The sequence below is a fragment of the Clupea harengus genome, chromosome 12 (genome assembly GCF_900700415.2).
Source record: "Clupea harengus chromosome 12, Ch_v2.0.2, whole genome shotgun sequence".
In the NCBI taxonomy this organism is placed as follows: domain Eukaryota; kingdom Metazoa; phylum Chordata; class Actinopteri; order Clupeiformes; family Clupeidae; genus Clupea; species Clupea harengus.
In genome coordinates, this window is record NC_045163.1 from 14,743,332 (window position 1) to 14,754,847 (window position 11,516).

Sequence of the window (11,516 nt, forward strand, 5' to 3'; positions counted from 1 at the left end):
GGTACAGCTTCTTAACTGAATCTGTGAAAAAGCAGAGCTTCTTCAAGGCTTAATGGCTAACAGATGTCAACGGATCAAAGGACAGACGTCGTCAATGCTTTCATTAGATGTAAGATGGCTGGAAAAGGAAGTGACCTTGCTGACCCGGAACCATCCAGTGCTGCTAAAGCAAAATGGCCGGTGTGATGGAAATCTGATAATAACCAGTCTAATGAGATCAGTCTTATAATAAGAGATAGGTATAAAGTTTATTGGTCTTCTGCAGAAGGATCAAAGACACACAGAGTGAACAGCAAGCAGTCTGTGAGAATCGGATGAATTCTTTTACGGGCAGTGTCCATTTAACAGAGTTACAGAGATAAGAAAAACAGGGAGTATCACTGTTCCAGCACATTGCATTCTCAAGGAAAAAGAAAAAACAATCACTCTAGTTCTCCTCAGTGTTTCACATGACGTGCTTTACACAATGACATGTGCAATTTGCCTCTTTTCTAATACACCGGCATGTGTTTCCAAAACACAGAACTATTAGTGGTTACATTGTGATACGTTAGTATGAGGTGACAACCAGTCTGTCACTAATAGTAACTAACAGTTCCTGTTACCAGGTAGGCAGTGCCCTCACCTGCAGGCTGGGCCCTTAAAATGCCCTTGACACCATCCTCCCATTGTTTCCATTAGGTTGAAGCAAGCATCCATAGGTGCACTGTTGGTCAGGGTGAATGTTGCTTCACAGCCATCGGCACACTTGAAACTGTTGGTGTTGAGGTGTCCTCTGTCATAGCCTGTGTTGCTGTAGTCACCATTTAGAGCTTGTTTGGATTTTACTGCATCTCTGTCTTTTCTGGTTTCATTGAGTCAGAAAGCTGAAAATGCTAACAAATTGAATACATGAAAAAGCAGGGGATCACACCACCCAGTCCTACTATGGAAACTGATGCGAGCCCATTTTAGGTCTATTTGATGTTCATCTGTCACTCTTTTTTCTGGTCCAATGACACCTGTGCACCTGCAGCTCAGTGTAAGGTGCTAACAATATCAAGATCATGGGTTCCGTTACCAGGGTGATAGAAGCCCCTGTTGCATGAATACATGAATGTACCTAAAACGTGCTAATATATGGGCATAACCTATAGATTTAAATACTTCTCCTCTAGCAACCTCTGTACATTTCTGTTTTTTGCATAAAGTTCTGGACTGACAATTCAAATTTGCTCTCACATTGTTTTGAAATATATCCAGCTCATGAGAGCAGTTTTCTGTAATTCTGTAATTTCTGTAATTGTTATGCTCATATTATCAGGTCTGGTTGTGGGATATATTGAGGGATGGGATACACCTATGTTTGACTAGCTATTGAGTATGTCCAAATGCTTACACACATAGGCAATAAAGCTGATTCACAATGAACCCACTGTAGTACAGTTTGTGCTGGGATACAGCAGTCCAAGAAAACTACCCAATATCATGTCACTGACCTGGTAGGATCTATCATAACATGTGTGTGTTGGTGCCATTTCACCAAAGATGTTACCTTTGTAGTGGCTACAGTTGAGTGTGAATGCAGCTAATTTGTTGTGTTGTAAAGTCTGGATGATCAGAGTGTGAAGACAGCAGCACTACTTACCTTTCAACAGTTCATACAAGTATACAAAGTTTCATTAGGAGGGTAGTTAGAACAAGACCGACACATTAACATTTGGAGGTATGGTAGAAAGGTGCTGATGGTTGGACTGGAACTGAAATCTTGAGTTAACTAGGTAATATCATGCAGTGCTTCAAAATAGACCCCATAAACACCCCTAAAAAGAAGGAAAACTTATCTGACGCTCAATGAACTAGTCACCACAATTCATTCATCTTGGTTGCTGCAGCTGCAATCAAAGGTTGTGGCACTGTACACAGGAATTCTATGGAATGTTGAGTAAAGTGAAGCATAGAAATTCCCACCACACTGAAGGTGAACACAGCCAAAATGATCAAGATGCAATGAGGAGGCAGTGAACATATCAAATCTTTGTCAGTGACAACGATCCAAATTTTCAAGGACAAGGTTCCTCCAATATCACAATATCTGCCCACACATGGCTACAGTCCAAAATCTGAACATCATTCATCATTCCTTCAGAGGCATTCCTTCAGAAGGATTTAGTTAGTAAGTTGGAATCAGCATACAGAAACAACAATGATGAAACATGACTAAAATGTGACTCTTCTTGCCGTCACTTCACCTATCAACTGATGTTCCAGTGGTCCACTGAATGAATGAAAAAATCAATTGTATTGCTGTCACTTGACCACATACAGCAGCCTATAGATCCCGGTCATATGATGCACAATTACTGGACACAGCTGTAAAAGGTCGAATAATGGGAGGTGGGAGTTCTGCTCTCTTCAACCTGCACAGGAAGTGAAGTCGCTGTTAGACTTTCTTTGCTGTTCTCCTGGTGTCAAGTGACCATCTGAGATAGTTGGTGTGAACCCAAGAAACGAGGAAGAGTAATAATAATCTCTTTTTTCTTCTCCATGTGAAAGGTACAATTTTTGTCAAATTCAGTGAAATGCTCTTCAACTAGCTGGTCTTTTAGTGTGTGTGCTCAAACAACTCAAGCAACATTTTACTTCTCAAAGAGGGCCTATGTGATCTTATTATTGTTTCAATTATGTATCAATTTAATTACAGAAATTGTAAGCATAATTGATAAAAAAAGATCTAGCTACACTTCTCCACAACAGCTTTGTCTTGTCATAGTTAAATATAGTTTATTGTGGAAATGTGTGCCTCAACAGAGGGGGTAATATTGAGATATTGACATTTAGTAAAACTGAGCATAATTTGCGATCCTGTTGAGATCTCTCCATTTAACACCATAGGACAAATGTGGTCTATATATAAATCTAAGAAGCGAAGAAGACTAAATCTCACTTTTAATGTCACTGTTGTCTAGGAAAAACTAAGGCGATAATACAATCTCTTTTAAAATGTTCTTTTCTTATGGAGGAGTGAAGGGTGTAATTAGATTGGCTGTTGAACTCAAATATCAACAACCTTTCACTAGAATCAAGAATCTTTAAGCTGCTCCTCATGCTCTAGGCCAACTCCTCATTGTTGATGATGCAGCCCATTACTATTGTGTCATCAGTAACATCAGGTGAGAGATTGTCGACATTTGACGATTGGTTGTATTAGTGTGTTGGCTCTTTCCAACAGGATAAATTCCAGCGTGCTGGAACGACTGAAGCTCGAGACCAGAAACTCTAGACCAAAGACTCAACAACGAGTTTGATTGGCCGCTGACGAGCAGGTGATTACCAAAAATGGCAGGAAAACAGACAAAGACAGGAAGTAAACATAACAGGTGAAAGGTCGGGGCAAAAGCACATAAAAACATAACATAACACAAAACATAAAGCATGTATAGAGAGTCTTTGGCGCCATCTGGAGGCCAAACAATGTCCCAACTTGTGGAAGTATCTCCACCACTGCGTCATCCTTTATCATCACACATGCTCAAGGAAGTGTGAAACATATTATAAGTATCAGACATGCACAGTGTGGAACTCATGGGCAGCTGGATGTTCTTGTAAAGCTTCGCTAGATTTAGCCTTGGTAGAAAAGCATCACTGAAAATCTTTACTTTAGATGCATCATAAAGAGTAGACAGCATATTATTAAGTTGTGATACCGTCATTATAGTGGGGAAAAAGCCAGGAAGCTGATTGAAATAAAGAAAATAAATAAACAAATAAATAGACAGACAGACTCTATTTCTTTGTGTTCATCGGTAATAAATAAATCGACTATAATATTTTCATGTAATTGTTTAGTGGTTCAATGAGATTCTTCCCCTTCCTCTGGACTGTCAGTTACTTGTATTAAATACAGGCTTCCCTCTTATCTTTTTACTCGTTTCACCTTCCCTCTAATGTAAAATAAATCATGTGATGGAAATGTGGTCAGTATGTGCACCCTAGTTGTTAGGTGAAAATTCACACTCAAGTTAGTCCAGGACCAGTATATTTATTCAGCAACAATTGTCGGGCTCACTCACAGCACAAAGATGAAAGTGAAGCAATTTCACTAACATCACACATGGTTTATATACTTAAGATTTATCTAATTTTGATGCCATAAATGTTTCTGATGTCAGCAAGAATAGCCACGCTTGACTAAAAGTCCTTTTGTGTCATCCCAACTGCGCTTTCTGAAATGCAAGGATGTCAGTTTTACTCAGGGGCGGACAGGCATAGTTCTCTCTCCTTACGCATATAACTCATACTCATATGCAGACTACATGGCGTCAGCACCTAATAATCAAAGTTACACACACACACAGAAACACAGAAAAGCCATGTTCCTGCTTACATAAGCATATGATTCATACAAGGTAATTATTAATACAAGGCACTTAATTAATATATTCTTAAGTCATTAACATTGTTTCGAAATTATCTCTATCACAATGACTACTAATACACAAAGCTGAGTAGTTATGTGTGTTGAGCATATGTTGTAGAATTTCCATGTCAATAACAAGGAAGTACAGTATCTATGTTGGACGTCTAGGCTTAAACACATTTGGAAAAGGTCTGTAAGAAATATAGGAATCACATTTGTCATGTACAATATTTGCATGTAAAGCTTGCATATGCATTTTACACTAAAATGGCATGCCCTTCAACATGCAAGATAGGTCATACAGTATACAGTATAAACTCAGTATCAAACATATCAAAGAGAGAACATGTGTTTACATTGCATAAAGAGACCTTCATTTTTATAAGAATCAGAGTATCTTAATCAAGGACAAATACTAAATTATTTATTTCATTGCGATATTGAGTAATGATCACACAGCGTTCTAAAATGCTCAGACATCTTTTCCAATGATGTTAATGTGTTCCGAGTTCATCTGTCTATCTGTGATTCAACTGATCGGGCAAGGTGCTAACAACACCAAAGGTAAGGGTTCTCTTCCAGGGAGCACCCACTGATGAAACTTTCCATAAGGCAGCCAGTCCTCAGCTCACGATAACAGCCTCTGATACATGAACAAATGTAACTGGCCATGAAAAAATGTCCAATGTAGTTCATTACATCTATCTGCTATACACAAATACCATGACAATTGTCTAGGCATGTGCGGTTTTTCTACGTTACTGTGTATGAAAGGGGCCATAATTATGTGTGTTAACACACTTATTGTATTGTCAGGATTTCAAAAGAGGACCCAATCGCAGATCGATGAAAGTAGGATTTATTCCACAAAAAACAGAGGATCAAAAAGGCAAACACAAAAAGAGAGCACACGACCACTGTAGGCTTCCACGCCGAAAAACACAAAAAGCTTCTGTAAGCTAACAGTTCAAAAAAGTATTCCTTCAAGGAGACTTAAGCAGGCAAAGTTACTTTCTACAAAAACACAGACAACTCACGGAACAGGGTAGCACAACAGTTGCAACAATCCAACAGGGAACATGAGGCAAGACAGGCTTAAATAGGCAGGGTAATCATTGGGCACAGGTGAGGAGCAGAACAGGTGGGAAACAGAACAAAGGCAGGACAAGGGGCGGAGCACATGGTAGCACATGGCTACCACAACACAGGCACATGGCTACCACAACAAAAACACAGGACATGTCACAACAGAAACAGATGAAACAGAGTCCAAATACTGACATGTATATCCTACAAAAATGAACACCCTAACATATATGACTTTTACAGACTTTTTCCATATGGGAAGTGATTAACTAAATTATTTTCCGATTCACAAACACAAATTCCCAGTATTGTGAACATGTTGTCTTACATAAGAGAGGCAATGAAATTAAATTTGACTGTGTCTATTTCAGAAAGGAGAATCAGCCCTCTACTAACTAGTAGTACAACAGTATTCCCAAGACAGATCTGTGGTATAGCACCAAAGGTAACTATAAGAGTGGTAACCACATGGATGGTCATTCTTACAGGATTTGCCGTTTAGAGCAGAATACTGATCACCAATACTACAGCAGTAATTCCAGTTATCATCATAATCAGTGTAACACCAGGTGTAGCCTTTACCATACTGGGCACAGTTGTGGTCGGCACGGCAGTACCTCCCTCCATATCCTTTGCCCACCGGTAAGGGGGGACTGCAGTACTCCCATGACCTGCCTTCATAGCACCAGTAGTAGTCATACCCGTGTGTTCCACAGGTGTGGTCACTGTTACACTTGGTTCCCTTGACTGTTATAACAGAATACTCAGGAGAACATAATCTCTCTGAAGTTCCATAGTAGCAATAATAACCTCTAGCCTCTTTGTTGTACAGGCAAGAGCTATTGCAGTCTGATATCTGCTCTGGAACGAGGCTACAAACGAGCTCTTGAGAATCATCAGTGCTGTCTCTTTTTTGAATCCCTGTGCTACTTAAACTCTTAATGGGCCCAGTGAATTGCTGGGACAGCACACAAGCCGATCCAGACACATATTTCATGCTCTCTGTCTTTTCAAACCAACTCTCTAGGCTGTCAAAAGACTCTTGTATTGTCGCCTCTGTTACTCTTGGCCTCTTAGAAGGCAGTTGCCCTTCATCATCAAACTGGCTCATGGCAGTATGAAATGTATTCAGAACATCATCAGACATGGACAGTCTGTCACTAAGGGGCAGCTGGATGTTCCTGTAAAGCTCCTTGACAATTTCCTCAGATTTGAGCTTGGTAGAAAAACAGTCATCTTTGAAAATGTTTACCATAGATGAATAAATTGTAGACAGCTGATAATTAAGTTGTGGTACAGTTTTCACATTTATTCTACTATCAGGCTGATTTAACCCTATATAGCCAAATGAAAAGGACTTCTCCTCATCAACATTATGCTTATAACAGACAGCTGTCCAGACATGAGTAGGAACAGTGACTCTGTTGAAATCTCTTGCACTAGGATCATCAAATTCACCTAGTCTTGGTATTCTATAATCTGACGAAGGTACAGTTCCTGTTACCAGGTAGGCAGTGCCCTCACGTGCAGACTGGGCCTTTAAAATGCCCTTGACACCATCCTCCCATTCTTTCCAGAAGACACGGTTGAAGCAAGCATCCATAGGTGCGCTGTTGGTCAGGGTGAATGTAGCTTTACGGCCATCGTCACACTGGAAACTGTTGGTGTTGAGGTGCCCTCTGTCATAGCCTGTGTTGCTGTAGTCACCATTTAGAGCTTGTTTGGATTTAATTGCAGTTTTATTGTAGTTCTTCTCCAATTGCATTGAGTCCTCTGAGATGCCAGAAAGCTGAATGAAATAAAATAAACAAATTCCCCGTAACGCAAAATAAATCAAATGATGGAACTTCTAAGAAATGAAAATGTCGAAGTGTTAGCCTGTGCAACGAAATACTTCTGCTGGAACAGTAACAGTAACCCCAGTGTTCAATTCAGCTTTACTTCATAACAATGTAATTATCTGTGTCTGTATTTGTATCTGTTAAACTAACAAAATGATCTGTCTGTATCTGCATTTGGATAGAAGACAGATGTGGCTCATACCAGATATCTTGTTCAAACATGTTTTATTTTCTAACCTAATAATCATTGGTAATGCAACTGGTGTGCTTTCAAAGCATCATATTATTTATTGTATTTATTTATTTAGCATATAATATTAAATATATTTCCACATCCTCATACTGTACTTTTCATCTCTCTTTTAAAATGTTTAACTAAATTTAGTTTTATGGACTGTCTGAATGCACCCAGCTTGTCCAAACGGCGGTGGTACAGTACATTATGTGAAACCTTAGCTAGACTACTAATATCAAAGAAATAGCCTATATCTACTAATATGACAGACCCGCCAAGGTGCGTCTACTGATGCAAAGGGATGGCTCGCGACCTGTTGCAACACTCTAAACAAGTCTAAACTGAATTAAGGATGAGCTCGTCTGTCACATGCACGTGGCTATCTCCTAAAGTTGTTTCTGTCAGTTGAAATAACCAATAAATATTTGCATTTTGCCGCTGAAGTCAATATTCCATGAAACGTAGTTGATAGGCCTCATACCGCATGTTGCATCCTAAACTAATGAATATGGACTGAATTACCATTATATTAAAACACCAAAATAATGTATTTATAATGCCACTATTCCTCTACACAAGCTTGGACTTGTCACATATCTCAAGCTCTGTTCAAAATTGACCCTTCTCACCCCCCCACCCAAAAAAACCTTACCTGTGGCTCAATGAACCAGTCACCACTTTTCCGTCCATTTTGGTTACTGCAGCTGCCATCAAATGTGTAGGCACTATACACAGGAATTCTGTGGGATGTTGAGTAAAGTGACGCATAGAAATTACCACCATACCCATACTGCTGGCAAATTTTCAAGGCATTTTGATCCATGCCCTGTGGTTCAGTGCTCTTATAAAAGAACTCAGGGCACTCAAGAAAATCATCAACAATTTTTGCCGAAACTGGCACTTCTGCCAGAGCAGTTAAGATGAATAGAGCCGAAATGATCATGATGTAAGTTCTGGAGAAAGTCAAGTTCTGTGAAGACTTAGTCAATGTCGCGCTCATTTAAGAGACAACGTTTCTCCTTTTTAACATGAAACCAAAACAAGGAAATATCAGCCTAATGTAGGCCTTTAACTTATTTCGGTTTCACGTTTAAAAGGAGGAACCTTATTTCTTTACTATTACAATATTTCTTTCAGAATGATTTGAATAAGACAATCACATCAAAATTCAGAATGACTTTGCACATATCTAATCAGACTATATAGTGTACCTCTGGACAGCTGTGACAAATTACAACTTAAATGTATTCAGGGGCAGATGTTCATGGTTAATAGTTGAATCTATTGTGTATGTCCATTTTGAATGAAACGGTTGATGCTTTGTCAGTGCATTATTTAATTCACTTCTTGAATCTTCACCAGAATTTAAAGGAAATTAGCGAGAATGTCCCCAAATGCATGGATTACTAAAGAACTGGTCAAGTGACTACATTACACAATGGTCAACTGGTCCTTTGTTACCATGATAAGATGGTCATTTCGGAGATCATGCTGACCAACATTTGGTGGTCACAACAGCTGCTTGTTCATGAATCTCATGTTCACTCACATGATATACTGTCATTTCTTACAGTGTGCTTTCAGTTCTACCACCCACCATACTTCCCTTCTAAAATGTTACGGCAACCACGTGGATTTGGTTCAAAATCTTTAAATTGTAAACTGTCATGGTTATCTCCAAAAGTGCACTGTAGTCTGATTGCATGTATCTTAAGTCATTCTGAATGCCTCATTGTTCTTTGTATTAGTGTAACATTATACTGTGACTGTTGTGGTGCAAACGTATATGAAAGATGCTTGGCACACACTCTTCTGCCCGTACCTGCGACCGCTAGCACACACAAACACATATGGACTTGCATACAAACTCACACGTGCGCACACACACAAACTGGCATACTTGTACACACGCAAACCTGCACACAAAAAAGAAGTTTAAACAAAGGAGGCCTTCATTTTGCCTTCAGAGATTTACTGAGTTGGTGCACAAACTTGGTCTCATTGAATATTTGATCGTGACATAAAATGGATTATTGGGGATTTATTGTCGTGTCCTCATCTGGCTTGTCAGTCTGACGGGAAAGAAGTGCCACCTGTGTGGATGTGGGTTGACCCAGAGGCTGCTGAATTTTGTCCTCTGATTAATTAGAGGCTTAACAGGTTTCTTTTGGAGATATTGCATTTGCTTGTTTTTTACATTTCTCTGAGATTTTGACTTTTCTTTATTCTTTATTGTTTTTTTTCTTTATTTTTATAAATACATTTTTGCATTGGATTTTTCTTTGAGTTTCCTGATCTGCATTTTGTGTTGGTGTTATGGTTTGCTTGATCCTTTTCAAGATTTAAAGTAACGTTATGCAACAATTTTACCTGAAAATAAGAGTTTCAAAATCATTTTGGACAATTACACTGTCATGTATTATGGAGAATGGCATCTGTGCCACTGCCACAGCACGCCTGGTGAGCCTGGTATTGCACTCTGGAACTTAGATTTCTCTTTATTTTTGTTATTACATTTTGCATTGGATTTTTCTTTGGGATTCCTAATCTGCATTTTGTGTTGGATTTATGGTTTGCTTGATCCATTTCAAGCTTTAATAAACCTTCATGACTTTGAACCCTCACTCTGACTCTGAGCTTTTTGGCCCCACCCAGCTATAGACGGTAACCCTGCGATCAGGGCCCTTACATAAACCAAGTGTACCAAGGCAATCATTCTACATTGGCTAGTATTTGCTTGTTTCAGTTTCATCTTAAAAAGGAGGAACCTTGTCTCTTTAACCTTGTCTTTGGTTAAATGAGTGTGGCATTGACTAAGCCTTCACAGAACTTTACTTTCTCCAGAATTAACATCATGATCATTTCGGCTCTATTCATCTTAACTGCCCTGCAGAAGTGATCGTTACAGAAAAAAATATTTGAGGACTTTTGCGATTACCATGAGTTATTTTGGCCTTTTGAACGACAGTACATGAATCGAAATGCCAGGATAATTTGCCGCAGTATTCATGTGTACAGTGCCTACACATTTCATCCCGACTGCATCAGCGAAGGAGGACGAAAAATTGGTGACTGGTTCATTGAGCCGCAGGTAAGTTTCTATTTTGAGTAGTGAGTAGGGTCCATTTTGAACAGAGCATGTGATATGTAACATTGCTGAACTGAAAGTTAAAGTCCAGCATTAGCACTTTTTCTACCCTTGCCATTCCCAAATTCTAGCAATGTGTACACCAATGTAAGGAAACGGCGGCATGTACCTGAATAAAAGAAAGTCGTTCTTCTTTGAACTGCTTTCCTGATGAAAGATTTGTACCCTTGAATGAACAGCCTGGTCTCAATCAGCTTGGAATGAACTGTGGAAATGTAGCTAGTACTGTTCCCTTAAACATCTGACCAGCCTTTTTAACACCTGAAGGACCTCAGTGCATTTACTGCTGGCAAATTTTCCTGGCATTTTGATCCATGCCCTGTGGTTCAGTGCTCTTATAAAAGAACTCAGGGCACTCGCCAAAATCATCAACAACTTTTGCCAAAACTGGCACTTCTGCCAGGGCAGTTCTGGAAAAGTCAAGTTCTGTGAAGACTTAGTCAATGTCGCGTTCATTTAACCAAAGACAGGGTTAAAGAAACTATGCTCCTCCCTTTTAAAGAAATATCCGCCTGAAGAGGGCCCTTTCAGAATGATTTGAATAGTATCAATCATATAAAAATTCAGAATGACTTTGCACATATCTAATCAGAATGATTTGAATCATTTATGACTACATTACACAATGGCCAACTGTTCAAGTGACTACATTACACAATGGTCAACTGGTCAAGTGACTATGATGCACAAATAAGGGTGTACTTGTGTAATATAGTCACTTGTCCAGTTCTTCAGAAATGGTGTTGTAAAAAAGGAAGTTTATTTTGTGGTTGATGTAGCAATATGACACAGCCTGACTCAAGCTAT

At 39.2% G+C, this 11,516-nt stretch overlaps 1 protein-coding gene across 2 annotated transcripts; it reads right to left on the reverse strand.

Moving 5' to 3' along the window:
• Positions 1–4,005: 4,005 nt before the first annotated feature.
• LOC105901129 lies at positions 4,006–11,116 on the reverse strand. 2 transcript variants are annotated; one of them, XM_042709322.1, is made up of 3 exons: positions 10,819–11,116; positions 8,214–8,301; positions 4,006–7,274 (listed from the first exon to the last, which is right to left on the reverse strand). In XM_042709322.1, exon 3 carries the CDS (start codon positions 7,248–7,250, stop codon positions 5,877–5,879), a length of 1,374 nt encoding a protein of 457 aa, XP_042565256.1. In that variant the 5' UTR covers positions 7,251–7,274; positions 8,214–8,301; positions 10,819–11,116; the 3' UTR covers positions 4,006–5,876. The 2 variants fall into 2 exon arrangements, with proteins under 2 accessions (XP_042565256.1, XP_031433674.1); XM_031577814.2 differs by lacking the exon at positions 8,214–8,301 and having other exon boundaries at positions 10,819–11,114.
• Positions 11,117–11,516: the final 400 nt, after the last annotated feature.

Excerpts from the sequence above, each read along its gene's own strand:
- LOC105901129 (XM_042709322.1), bottom strand. The coding sequence starts at position 7,250 with ATGCAATTGGAGAAGAACTACAATAAAACTGCAATTAAATCCAAACAA.